The 13,490-nt window shown below is 40.4% G+C and overlaps 1 protein-coding gene across 9 annotated transcripts in view; it reads left to right on the top strand.

Annotated features, from left to right (window-relative positions):
- The window catches only part of ppip5k1a (diphosphoinositol pentakisphosphate kinase 1a), a 44,347-nt gene that overhangs the window by 16,701 nt on the left and 14,156 nt on the right, over positions 1–13,490 (top strand). For 3 of the 9 annotated variants that reach the window (XM_031323661.2, XM_031323663.2, XM_031323665.2), the window contains exons 14-26: positions 381–466; positions 588–713; positions 1,862–1,983; positions 2,951–3,133; positions 4,334–4,475; positions 4,877–5,100; positions 5,601–5,728; positions 5,846–5,960; positions 6,067–6,174; positions 6,826–6,954; positions 7,038–7,178; positions 9,231–9,324; positions 11,385–11,510. In XM_031323661.2, coding sequence (XP_031179521.1) covers positions 381–466; positions 588–713; positions 1,862–1,983; positions 2,951–3,133; positions 4,334–4,475; positions 4,877–5,100; positions 5,601–5,728; positions 5,846–5,960; positions 6,067–6,174; positions 6,826–6,954; positions 7,038–7,178; positions 9,231–9,324; positions 11,385–11,510 — 1,724 coding nt within the window. The remainder of the gene's footprint in view (positions 1–380; positions 467–587; positions 714–1,861; positions 1,984–2,950; positions 3,134–4,333; positions 4,476–4,876; positions 5,101–5,600; positions 5,729–5,845; positions 5,961–6,066; positions 6,175–6,825; positions 6,955–7,037; positions 7,179–9,230; positions 9,325–11,384; positions 11,511–13,490) is intronic. The other 6 variants (XM_031323662.2, XM_031323664.2, XM_031323666.2 and 3 more) reach the window with 3 other exon arrangements.

The raw sequence follows: 13,490 nt of genomic DNA, 5'->3' as shown, positions 1-13,490 counted from the left end.
TTTGATTTGCTGTGGCTGTTAAGGCTTCAGTGCATGTCCTTTTTAAATAGCCTCTAAGCAGAAGGCAATTGTCTATCTCAAACCTTTTATATGCCCAACATGTGTCAAAGGAACTCAACACAACTTTGGTCATGTATTCTTCAAAACGCCCTTGAAGTCTAAAGATCATTGTATTTTGATAAGGGATTACTAGCATGTAACTGCACATCCTGGTCCTGTTTCGACACTGGTCGACACCACATTGTTAGTAGTCATCATTATCATTAGTAATGGCCAGCCCCTTGTTATCAGAGCTAGAAAAAGGCATAAAATCATGTTTATCCATAAACAGCTTCAGCGTTAACTGACTCCAGATTTGTCTTATTGTATTGCTAATAAAGGTACGGACACTTCTCGGGGATCAACAGAAAAGTGCAACTAACTTACCTGCCCCATGGGCAGCCCAAAACCTCAAGTGAGGAAGAAGGTAGGAAGATATTGAGGCCATTTGTTTCACCTCCTCCTCAAAACAGTATGTTGCCAAGCTCAGGCTGGCCAGAATACTGAAGTCTGAGTGTGATCTGCGGTTCTGTGGATTTGGTTTTCAGACACGCGTAAAGAAGGTCCATCTCTGCTGCTGGTGCTGAAGTGGGGAGGGGAGCTGACTCCTGCTGGCAGAGTTCAGGCCGAGGAGCTGGGAAGGGCCTTCCGCTGTATGTACCCCGGGGGTCAAGGTGAGAGACACAACAGTGTTTTCATCCTGAAAGCAAACTTTATTTAATTACTGTAGCTGTTATTTTAAAAAAAAAAAAAAAAAAAAAAAAAAACTCACGCCCACCTGCTCCTCCAGGATCATATCCATATTCTTTCAGTAATGGAATATACAGTATCTGTGCTCAGTGTTGGTTAAAGAGGTGTTAAAACTGTTAAAGCAGCAGGGGAAAAAAAATAAAAATATATATATATATATATATATTCAGAATGGTCTACACAGCTACACATGCAAACCACAATCAACACTTTTTTGTACAGTAGGAGGCCGTGGCATCATATTTAAGAGACTTTTAATAGCTTATTGGGCCACAACATTGAGCATTCACTGATCCACAGAGGCAGGAAGAGGGACATGAAAAGAGACATTAGTGCCATTTCACTCATGTCTTTTAGGTACAGAACACAGTGGAGGATCCACATAAATAAATATTGTATTAATGGTTTACAATCACATATAGTCTATATCAACACCTATGTTAAAGCTTCAATCTAATGTGCAAAAGCTGTTGGTTCTTATTTATGTCATAAAACAATATCTGTTATTTGCTAACCTAAAATAAGTTTTTATTTTAAATGCTGTGCTGCCTAAATACAGCTCATCCCTCGTTCTCTCCCTCTCTTCTTTCCCCCCGTCGTTCTCATTACTTACATACGTCTGGTTTAACAGTAGGTGAAGTGTGCACATATTATAGATCAAAGAAGTGACTCTTACTAAAGGAAATAAGATACCACAGGGATAGAATTGAACAAAGAAAAGACATACAAGGTAATATGAGGTTTAAAAAGGAAAAAACAACACAAAAAGGTTGTTTAGGCTCTTTTACCAGAGAACACGAGACATCAGGACAGAGATGTAAACAAAGAAAAGGGAAAGGGACACTCCCCATTAAAGCAAGGCAAACAATCACAGGGTGTTTTAACCCAGTTGCAGGTGGGTCACGGAGTTGTTGAAACACGGTAGAGGTTTATGAAAGAAGAGATTGCAAAGTGGTGACATTATCACAAACTGTCGTTGCGCACAAAAGTGCACCAGGTTTACAGTGACTTTTTAACCAGCAAGGTCTGTTTATTTACTAAAGTTGTTGTTTGTGCTGTGTTTTTTTTGTAGGAGACTATGCTGGATTTCCAGGCTGTGGGTTACTGCGGTTGCACAGCACCTACAGACACGACCTGAAGATATATGCATCTGATGAAGGCAGGGTGCAGATGACGGCCGCAGCTTTCGCAAAGGTGTGCAGTATTCCAGTACTCTAAGAGCTCCGTACAGTTCTTTACTGTTGCTCTGTGTCATCGTGGATACACACAAAAAGGATTCAGTCTACAGCCAGTTGAAACCTTTGAACTATTTTAGAACCACCAAAAAAGGGGTTACCTATTTTATATACAAAATTACGGTTCAGTCCCCGGACCGGCAGGATAAATCTGGCTAGGGAAAGTGAAAAGCAGCGCTTGACCCTCCCTCATTACCACCACTGAGGTGCCCTTAAGCAAGGCCTTTAACACTAACTGCTCTAGTGGAGCTGCTCAGTGGCCAGCAGATTAGACTGGTTGTACTAGACAGCTTCATATTGATCAGGCCGTTTCTGAAAAAGAAAATTACAGGTGGTAAATCTTTATGTTTACAGAAATGTCAACAGCTGTGTAAGTCTAGAATTAATAGAAAATAAAGTGTAGTTATTAAAACAAGCTGGAATCAGCAACCTAGTTGAATAGAAAGAAAACAGCGCCACCCGCAGAATCTCAAATAACATTAACAGAAAAGGGGACAGATTCCCAGAAGAAAGTGTTCTGAAAAGGAAAGCAACATTCTCCAAGCTAGAAAGGAGTGCTGAGTTATGTCCAAAATAACTGAACTGTTAAACTAAACTGTTACCATATTATTTGGTGAAATGTGTGTGATACATTATATTTATAAAGTGTAGAAATAACTTGTCAATGTCAACAGCATCAGTCGTGTCACAAAATGTCATGGTGTCTGGTCTCCTTAGTCCCAGTACAACAGCTCATGCTAGTTGTCATTTGCGAGACGTCAAAGTATCGGCCACACTTTTGACAAATTATGTAATTATCACTTTGCATCAAAGATGTTACCAAAAACAAATCCCAGATTGCCACTTCAGTGTGTGTGTGTGTCTGTGTGTCTGTCTGTGTGTCTGTGTGTCTGTGTGTGTCTGTGTGTGTCTGTGTGTGTGAGCAGGGTTTGCTGGCTCTGGAGGGTGAGCTGACACCCATCCTGGTGCAGATGGTGAAGAGCGCCAACATGAACGGGCTTCTGGACAACGACAGCGACTCGCTGAGCAGCTGCCAGCACCGTGTCAAGGCCCGACTCCACGAGATTCTGCAGAGGGACCGGGACTTCACCGACGAGGACTTTGATAGGGTAATTAGCTAACTATGTCGAACACTCTCAGCTAAACGTTTGTCTGCTCCGTGAGGGCCTGAGCAGGAAAACAACCTTGAGAAAACACTGTTGTAAATTGCTAGACTTGTGTGCACTTCTGTGCAGCCATTGGTTTTTACACAGGAAGCACAATGTGAGGTCATGTGTCATTACCTTTTTATGTGGCTGATGTGAGTCTGGCTGCAGCATTTTGGACACGCTACTGTTCAAGTACAATAATTTACAGATTAACTGCAGCTAAGAGATCCGTCTGTTGTTCACTGGGAGGATTAAGATTTGCCTTTTTTAAAAAGAAGTTCAAATTTGACCTGGGACACAGCAAGACACAGGACAGCTGTTAATGCTACTAATTCCTGGGATAGCCAGTGTTGAACCATAGCCTGATAGATGATATAAAAAAAACTTGTTGCTTTTGATTCATACATTTGGTTTAAATACCTAGCTGGTAAATGTGCCATTGAAGCACTCATCTCTTAACTGCTCAAGTACTGATCTGTGGTTAAACTTAAATGCTTACATGGTTTTGTGCATGTTCAAAATCTTCCACTACAGCTACTCCTCCCAAACGGAATCTTTAAATAGTAACGTATCCTTACTTCTCTACTTAACCTACGAATGAAAGAATTTTTTTTGGCAAAAGTTTCCCACAGTAATTGTTAGACTGAGGGGATGATGTGTAGAGACAGGGTGTTGGCTTTAAACCTGGGTACCTAATTGGCTGTGACCATATCTCTTTTGATCATTTAGAGGATTACTAACCTGTTATAATGAAAGCAGAAAGGATTGTATTTCTTGAGCTAACTGTTTGCAGATTAATTATATCTCTTCATTTTGCTCTGTTAAATCAAATGACGGAGGTTTAGCAGCCTTGGACTTTTGAGGTCTTTGTCATGTGAAAGCAGTCAGTATTACATTACATGTCATTTAGCTGACGCTTTTATCCAAAGCGACATACAATTGCTATATATGTCAGAGGTTGCACGCCAATTGTCTTGCTCAGGGACACATTGGTTGATGTATCACAGTGGGAATTGAACCCAGATCTCCCACACCAAAGGCATGGGTCATATCCACTGCGCCATCACCATCCTTAGTACCCCCGTATTAATTTGTTCTGTATAATTGGCTATTCAATAAAAGTCCTTTTGTGCTTTTTCTCTTGTTATGTGTGTGTGACAGCTGGCCCCGACCTGTAGTGCCTCTTTGGTGAACTCAATGAAGATAGTGGAGAACCCAGTGGCCACATGTGACCAGGTCTACGCCCTCATTCAGAGCCTCACCTCCCAGATCCGCAAAAGGATGGAGGACCCCAAGTCAGCTGGTGAGCCAAAATCCTCTTAAAGACTTTGAATGATCTCAAGGTTTTAAGCTTTTTATGTTCGGCACACAACATTGCCGTTGCAACGAGAAAGTTGGATGACCCGAAATTAAAAAAACAACATTTTCTCACTTCCCGCTAGTTATATACAGTCACTATTATATGTAGATATTTTGGTATGATATTCACAGGTTTTAAGATTTGAGTTTTTTGTCTCCACTTTAATAGGTGAACTGATTTCATTTGTGGCCCTCAAAGCTTTGAAAAGTGATTTTTGAAAAAAGTCTTTGCAGAATCAATATCACGATACTCTGCAACAATTTTTACTGGAACTAATTTCTATCAAAATCAAACAGCGTTTGATTCCTTAGTACTACATGCAATGTCAAATACCCTCTCACCAGACCTGCAGCTGTACCACAGTGAGACACTGGAGCTGATGCTGCAGCGCTGGTCCAAACTTGAGAGAGACTTCCGCATGAAGAACGGCCGCTACGACATTAGTAAAATACCTGACATTTATGACTGTGTGAAGTACGATGTCATCCACAACGCTACTCTGGGCCTGGAGGACACACTGGAGCTGTTCAGACTGTCTCGAGCCTTGGCTGACATCGTAATCCCACAGGTGAGAGAGGGAGAAAGAGAGAGAGGGAGGAGAAAGAGGAGGAAGAGAGGTGTTACATACAGACCACTGCAAAGAAACATTGTTAGGGATTGTTACAGTTTTTTGTTTCAAGATAAGCTTAGAGAACCAAGAGGAAAGCACAGTGGCTACATTTAAAAATGAAGTTACTTTAACTCTGCACAAACGTTTTGACTTCTTTCTATAAAAACTAGTCAGTTACAAAGTCTTTCACATTTAAAAGGCATAAACAAGACACAGGAAAATGTAGTAACCATGCAGAAGCAGAAATGAAAGGGGGGGAAATGTAAGATGTATTTACAGTTAAAAGGCCTGCCATTTTGTTGTAGTGGTGATATATTTGAACTGTTCACTTACTGTTCACCTGAATATGAACCAATTAACTGTTTCTATTTACTGTGAAACAAGGAATTAACACCCACAAGTTTTTAGAGGCCATGTAGTTTGTATGCATTATGTTTTTTTGTTTGTTTTTTTTGCAGGAATATGGCATAAATAGAGTAGAGAAATTGGACATAGCATACGCCCACTGCCTCCCACTGGTCAGAAAGATCCAGCTTGACCTGCAGAGGACCCACGAGGACGAGTCTGTCAACAAACTGCACCCTCTGTGAGTCAATTGAATTCAATAAAAGGCTGTTTTAGATGGGAAGACACGATGCAAACTGTTTGGACTGACTGTTGACTTTTTTTTGGAGCATCTAGTACAGTGGTGTCTTGTTCGCAGGTACTCTCGCGGAGTGATGTCTCCTGGGCGCCATGTCAGGACCCGTTTATATTTCACCAGTGAGAGTCACGTCCACTCCCTGCTCAGCATTTTCCGCTATGGAGGCTTGCTCAATGTAAGTAATCTAACATCAATCCTACAGAACTTTGAATGTTTCTCAGATGGGGGTGGAAATTGAAACTGAGGTTTTTTGTGTGCGTGTGTGTGTGTGTGTTTGACAGGAGGAGAAGGACCAGCAGTGGAAGCGTGCCATGGATTACCTCAGTGCTGTCTCTGAACTCAACTACATGACTCAGATTGTCATCATGCTCTATGAGGACAACAATAAGGTAGTGTTTTTTTCCAGTTCAGACACTTTATGTATCAGCAGCTTCCCAGTCCATACAGTCAGTTCCAACGAACACTCACCAAACAATTGTGGTTAGCTACTCGAGTCGCACGCTATGAAGCGTTGTTTTTAAAATGTTTGTGCAGCTGCCTTGGCACTTGGCCTCCATGACATTGTATCATCCTGGTAGCACCTGCCTGTCTGTCCACCTGTCTGACGTTTTTCCAAGTATATTTTCCTTCCTCAATGTTTAAATTCTAAAGGTTGAATATCTGAGATAATCTAATATTTTTAAGGACCTACTACATAAATTAGCCTGTTATGTGTATTGAACCTCAATACGTTTGTGACCAAAATGTTTTACATATCACCAATTATTGAGAACCAGAAGCTGTCATCCGCCATCGCTCAGATTTGTACCCTTCTGCACTTACTCTTTGAGTAAAACTGACAGTTTCTGATTTAAATCATAATTTTGCCAGTTTATAGTGTATTTTATTCAGACAGCGTTCTTGTATGGCTACTTGCAAAATGTAACAATTGAGAGAATATTTTCTATTCCTCAAAATATCAGAAAATGTATTATTCAACGTAGGTATCCTATTTGAGATAGTATATCGAGCAGTAACATCTCCGTTGTTTCCCTCTGAAGGACATCTCTTCAGAGGAACGCTTCCACGTAGAGCTTCACTTCAGCCCTGGTGTCAAAGGCGTCGAGGAGGAGGAGAACGCACCAACCGGCTTTGGCTTCAGGCCCGCTTCTGCAGAGGTAGCCCGGCAGGTAGAATCCCAACCAAGCAATTTCGCCATGTTTTTGTTCTGCAGATAGCGGCATATTGTATCCTCTCTGCTTATTCCATTCAGAACGGGCAGAAACAGACCGACCCCGGCAGCCTGGAGGACCTCTCACGAGATGAGACCGACCGTGCCGTGCCGCTGTCTGAGCCAATCACCATTCAGAGGAGGTCCCCACTCATACGCAATCATAAGACTGGATCCATGGAGGTGATGCAGACTAATCCAATCAATCAATCAATCAATCAATCATATATATATATATATATATATATATATATATATATACACACACACACACACACACACACACACACACACTCTACCAGTCAAAAGTTTGGGGTCGCTTAGAAATTTCCATTCCACTCCATTATAGACAGAATACCAGCTGAGATCAGTTGCATTGTTTTTTTTACCAGGGCAGCAGTTTTCAGATTACATTATGTGATTACATAATTACAAAAGGGTACCTGACTGTTGTAGAAAGAAGTGGCTGATCTTTAATGCAATATCTACATTGCCCATCACCAGCAACCATTCATCCAATGTTCCAAAGGCAACATTCTGTTTACTAATCTGATATCATTTTAAAAGGCTAACTGAGAAAACATTGGAGCATTTTGCAATTATGTAAGCACATAATATAATCTGAAAACTGCTGCCCTGATTAAAAAAACAATGCAACTGATCTCAGCTGGTATTCTGTCTATAATGGAGTGGAATGAAAATTTCTAAGTGACCACAAACTTTTGAACAGTAGTCTATATGTATTTATATACACATATACATTAGTCATATAATACAGAGGCATTAATGCATGACTTTTTTACCTGCAGGATTGACTATTGTAATGCTCTCCTTTCTGGTCTCCCTAAAAAGAATATAGCTCAATTACAATTACTGCAAAACTGCTTTAAAATTCATTTTCAGGTCATTTTATTAGTTTATAAAGCTCTTAATTGTCTTGGTCCTATCTATTTATCAGACTTGCTTTTAGCCTGTGAACCCTCCTAGAACCCTCAGGTCATCTGGTAGTTAATTATCCCTAAAGTCAAAACAAAAACCCACAGTGAGACATCTTTCTGTTACTATGGTCCACACCTCTGGGACAGCCTTCCTGAGAGCAGCAGAGAATGTTGATACTTTTAAGAGCAAACTAAAGTCTTACTTTTTTAGTCTGTCGTTTAATTGAGCTTTGTTTATTTATCTATTTATGTATCTGTCTATTTATCTATGCATTAAGTCTATTTCTAATCCTGTCTCTGGTGGTTCCTCGCATTTTAGTGAATGCTGTTATTATTCAGTGTTTATTAAAGATGCAGTAGGTAAGACTTAACTTTATAAAACTCATATACTTTGATAGCTGTCATATTTGCTGAAACTGACCCTATGCTCGAGTAGAACTACAAGAAGCAGGTCATTTAAAAAGAACTCTGGCTCCTCTGGCACCACCTACAGCCTGTAGTGTGATTTGCAAAAATCCACAGCTCCCTGTTCAGATGCACCAATCAGGGTCGGGGGGGTGTCTAACTGCGTGTCAATCACTGCTCATGCACACGCATTCATTCTCCCTTGTGGGGGGAGGGGCTTAGGAGACCGTTTTGGGCTTTAGCAGAAAGGGGGGAGGGACTGAGAAGTTGTTGATGTTCAAATTTTTTGGCTAAGTCCTGGATCTTCACAATCCTACCTACAGCACCTTTAATTGCAGGGCCACTTATCGCTTTGTCTGGATTCTGTGAAGCACTTTGTCTTACATTTTATGTCTATGAGAAGTGCTATATAAATAAAGTCTAATAGATGCAGACTAATCCACCTAGTCTTTGAGGAAGTAGGCTCATTACTCATTACTCCTGCTTCTAAAATCAGTTTATTTCATTGTGGATTAAAAGAGTTAGTTTTGTCCATGAAACCACTATCAAACATCAAATAACTGGTCTGTTTAGCTAGTGTATTTGTTTATTTACTTATATATAATATATAATATAATATATATAATCAGTGTGTTTTATCGACCCAGAGCTTCTCTTCTGTGGTTTTGGCCTCTCCTCTTGTTGAAGGTCATATTTCACTCTGCAAACTAGCAGCCAGCAGTGAAGACTGGTGCATTATATCAAATACACTCCAGCTGCCCTGTTACCACTGACGTGTGTGTGTGTGTGTGTGTGTGTGTGTGTGTGTGTGTGTGTGTGTGTGTGTGTGTGTGTGTGTGTGTGTGTGTGTGTGTGTGTGTGTGTGTGTGTGTGTGTGTGTGTTTTCCACCAGGTTCTGTCAGAGACTTCATCCTCCAAAGTAGGCAGTTATCGCCTCTTTTCGTTATGCTCACGTCAATCCCCTGAGATGAAACAAAGTGGTTTAGGTAGGTGTCATAATGCATAATGTTTCCATGGCAACTGTGTGTATAGATGACAGTGAAATGGCTCAGAGTGATGGGGATGGGCGGGACAGGTTTCATTTGATGACTTTTGATCTGGGAGGATGTTTTCATTAATGGAAACAATTCTCTCTGAGGGCTGTTTTTTGCTGTGTGGGGAATGCCTGTAAGCAGCCGGTCTTTACTTTATTTCTCCAGATGGAGATATAAATGTGTTTGTTAATGCATTTGCTTGTTTTTGACGAAAACTAGTCTCCCAATACAAAGTACTGACTAATGATTAAATGGTGGTCACATTTTATGCCTGTGTTTTGGGATTTAAATCAGTCTTCAAAAAACATTTTACGTCTGAAAATATTCCAGTTTTGTAACTGTAATTCAGAATCCAAAGGCAGTACCATGGTTCGATTTCCAGGACTGAGATTATCAGTCCTCCTGTAATAACATTCATTTTACATGGAGAACCTGCATTTGAATTTTGTTTTGATCCCAACACTGTGGTTAGTCTTTGTCTGGATGATGAGCCCAGTCTTTTTAAAATGGTCTCAACCTTCAGTTGTTTTGCATGAGGAAGTTAGTCAATTGTGAGATTGTTTTCCATGCCATTCATGTGAGGTAAATGTGATGAAAAACTTCAAATATGTCTACCAGTGGCAATGTACTTACACTCAACTGAGGCGTTGAATTCTATTCAGAGTTAGTGTCAACCTTTATGCAGCTCTATAGAGATTAACATTTCACTGCCTCCTCTTTCCATTGCAGTAAGCCTCATTTCCCCCTTCAATGTAAACCCAATAGAATGACTGACACTGCAGAGAAAAATCCACCTAAACTTGCATTTCTGTGTCAACTTTGTTTGGTGGTTAGTTTTTCTTATCACTGTCTTGTCAACGGTATGTGTATTGAATGATATCAAGCACATATACAGTGGTGCAGTCTCAGCTGTGTTAAAAAACATCAGAGATGCACATCACGTTGTAGTGTCAGTCCTGCAGAATTAAAGAACAACCACTCTTTGGATCTGCTGTGTTGTTCAACAGTCATACAGGAAGGAATCTAATTATGTTGCTTTTGCCTCCAACTATTTTCTCTTTCTATGCTACTTTTACGCTCTCTGTTTGGACATGCTAATGTCCTTTTGGGAAATGTAGGAAATGAGGTGAAGAGAACAAGGGAAAGTGGATAAACTAGGGTTGTCACGATTCGATTTGACTTTTGAGTTTAAGGTCACAATTCGATTACATTTTTGATTTAAACATTTTCTTTTCAGCAGTGACACACAACAGTTTGAGTTTCTCGAAATTAACGAAGTGCAATTTAATGCACCATTAGTTTAACGAGATGCACATGAGCGCACCATGGAGTCTCGTTGGAGCTCACAGGCTCTACCTTAGTTGTGTGTTTACATGACTCACTCACGGGGAAGGCGACATGTAGCCACCCCAGTGACTTCATGGAAGCAGAAGGATTTTAAAGTTCTGCTGTTTCTCCGTCATCACCGACTCCGGCAGTAGCTGCAGGCTACCAATAAGCTAACGTTACCTGTCTCGTGTCTTTAGCTGCATGCTACCAGCCGGTAAGCTATGCAGTGTGTTGTTGGAAGGAGAAAAAAATACTGGGGGAATCGCCGATCCTGCTTTTGATTTTGATAGTCGAAATCGAAAAAAAGCTCATTTTGATCGATTTTCGATTTAAAATCGAGATCGTGACACCCCTAGGATACACTTAATTACAAAATCGCACTTAATGCATGTAATGTCACAAATTGATAATAAACTGAAAGGATTTTAGGGTAGATTTTTTCTTTTAGCCCCATTGCCCGACATCTGAGTGGCTAAACTTTAAAACGTTCTCCAGCCTCTTGTGCGGAGCGCAGATATGTTGGTACGAGATGCATGGTCTCCTTTGGGTCCTTGTGTCTGTCTGTTTGTCTCTTTTTCTCTGTTTTTCTGTCTCTTTTTCTCTCTTCCTGTCTCTCTCTGGATAGTTGTTTGATAACAGCATGATATGTAGTGGTGACTAACCCCACCCCGCCCCCCTCGCAGGCTCTCAGTGTGCCGGGCTCTTCAGCACCACAGTCCTAGGTGGGTCCTCTAGCGCCCCTAACCTGCAGGACTACGCACGTGCACATCGCAAAAAATTCTCCACCGGCAGTCTGTCCTACAAAGACGGTACGTGTTTGAGACTGCGCTCCTTTACAAACCTGCACAGGGCCACAGCAGATCAGTGTCTTACACATTCCCTCTTAGACTTAAAATGCAAAATATTGTAAGTTTGACATCCTGAGTGATGCCCTGTGGGGACACTGGGCACATAAAACATATTAAGGAAGATATATACTGTAGATAGCTTTAGTATGACCAAGTATTGATTAAAGTAGTTAGAGAATGTGCAAATTAGCAGCAGTAGAACTTATTTCGACTGGAAGAATATGTGCTCAATGAGAATTAAGAAGGAATAAACATCATGTATTCCCATACATGTATTTTATAGTTAAAGTAATTTCTGTATCTTTTAGACTCCATACTCATTCTAGCCACCAGAACCACTGGATTTTTCCATCTTCTTGTTTTGCTCCACACCACTTTTAGTAAAATTGGTGTATTTCTTTTTTTAGCACGTTGTATACATGCTGCCTCAGGCCAAATTTAGACTGTAATATGTGTGAAGACCATAACAGGAAATGTGGCTGCAAGTTTTAACATAGCACATGTAACAACGCGGTCATCACATTCAGTTTCCAGATGTATTTAGGTATAGTACAGTATTGTAAATGTACGATTGGAGTCAGGTTCATTTCTAGCTTACATAGACTTTTATCTATGATTACTTTGTGTTGTTTTTGTCAACTGCAACATTAACCGTGCAGCGGAGATCACACATCAGCATTGAGTGTTTTTGAGAGCTTATCAGTCTGAGATTTTAGTGAAAGCTTGATATTATTTTCATTCTGAACAGCATACAATTTGATTTCTTTTTTGTTTTCAGAGCTACTGCATGTATGAAGCAACTGTTCATCAGTGCTGTACGTGTCCGTTAACTGCCCCTCATTCTCAAAATCATGATCTTCCATGTTTTTTTGTTTTTTTTGCATGGTCCATGGCTGCACTGACTTCCTATTACAGTCTGGTTATAGATGCAATACAACCATGTTTATATTACAGCAAGTTAAAATTATGTGTAGCCAAATGACTGGCGAAGTTTTATATCACTGCTGACATAAAAAAAAAAAACATTTCTGATACTTCCAACAGAAACATGAAAATCTGATGTAATATGTTTTGACTCAATAGCAGAAGTCATACAGCTATTTTACATTCTCATTCACTCTTAACTTTTTCTTTTAATGAGCCCTCTGCTGATGGAGTTAGAAAGCTAGAGCTGTAACTGTGCGCAAATATTATTCAAACCATTTTTTTGAATAATATATGTAAAAAAGGAACGGTCAATATATTGTATAATGTATTCAAGGGCTTACCGATGCACCAAAACATGGCCACCATGCTTGGCCCTGATTGTGTAGCTGATGTCTGTTTTCATGTCGCCCAGTAGGTGTCACTGTGATATTACTCTCCTCAGCTGCCATCCTCCTGGTTGTCTCTCATGTAGCCTCGCCGTTGGTCTTTGTCATCCATCTTGTTCCACCTCCTTTTCAAGAATCAAAGGAAGCATTCTAGTCTTGATGCAGTCACGTACGCACAAACTGTGCTGATTCAGAGCATGCTCCTCCGTGAGTGTAGTGTTGTCATTTTTTACATTTGTTTCCACGCTGAAGCATCTTAATCCTGGTCAGGTTCACCAGTTGATATTTTTCATTGTTGCCTCTGTGTCTCAGTACATAACAGAGAGGCTGAACGGCATTTTAACTATTTACTGGGATTGTTGTTAATCTTGTCGTGGTCAGACCTCAAGCAGGGTTAGAGCTGAATACTGGGCTTGTTTTTCGAAGTGTTGTAGTTCCTGTTGTGTACTCCTCATCTCTTAAGTTTAAAACATTTCATCTCACTTTATCATCAGAAGATGTTCCATTCATGTGTTGCCCCACAGCCATCTTCAAACATCTTCAAACATCAAATATCTCTAACAGTAACTTCAGTTAGGGCTTCTAAACAAACTGGAACAGATAGTTCTGGTTCTTAAACCACTTATTT

Source organism: Sander lucioperca, chromosome 3 (genome assembly GCF_008315115.2).
Source record: "Sander lucioperca isolate FBNREF2018 chromosome 3, SLUC_FBN_1.2, whole genome shotgun sequence".
NCBI lineage: Eukaryota > Metazoa > Chordata > Actinopteri > Perciformes > Percidae > Sander > Sander lucioperca.
The sequence above is the reverse complement of the archived record's forward strand: the minus strand, read 5'-3'. Positions and strand labels throughout refer to the sequence as shown.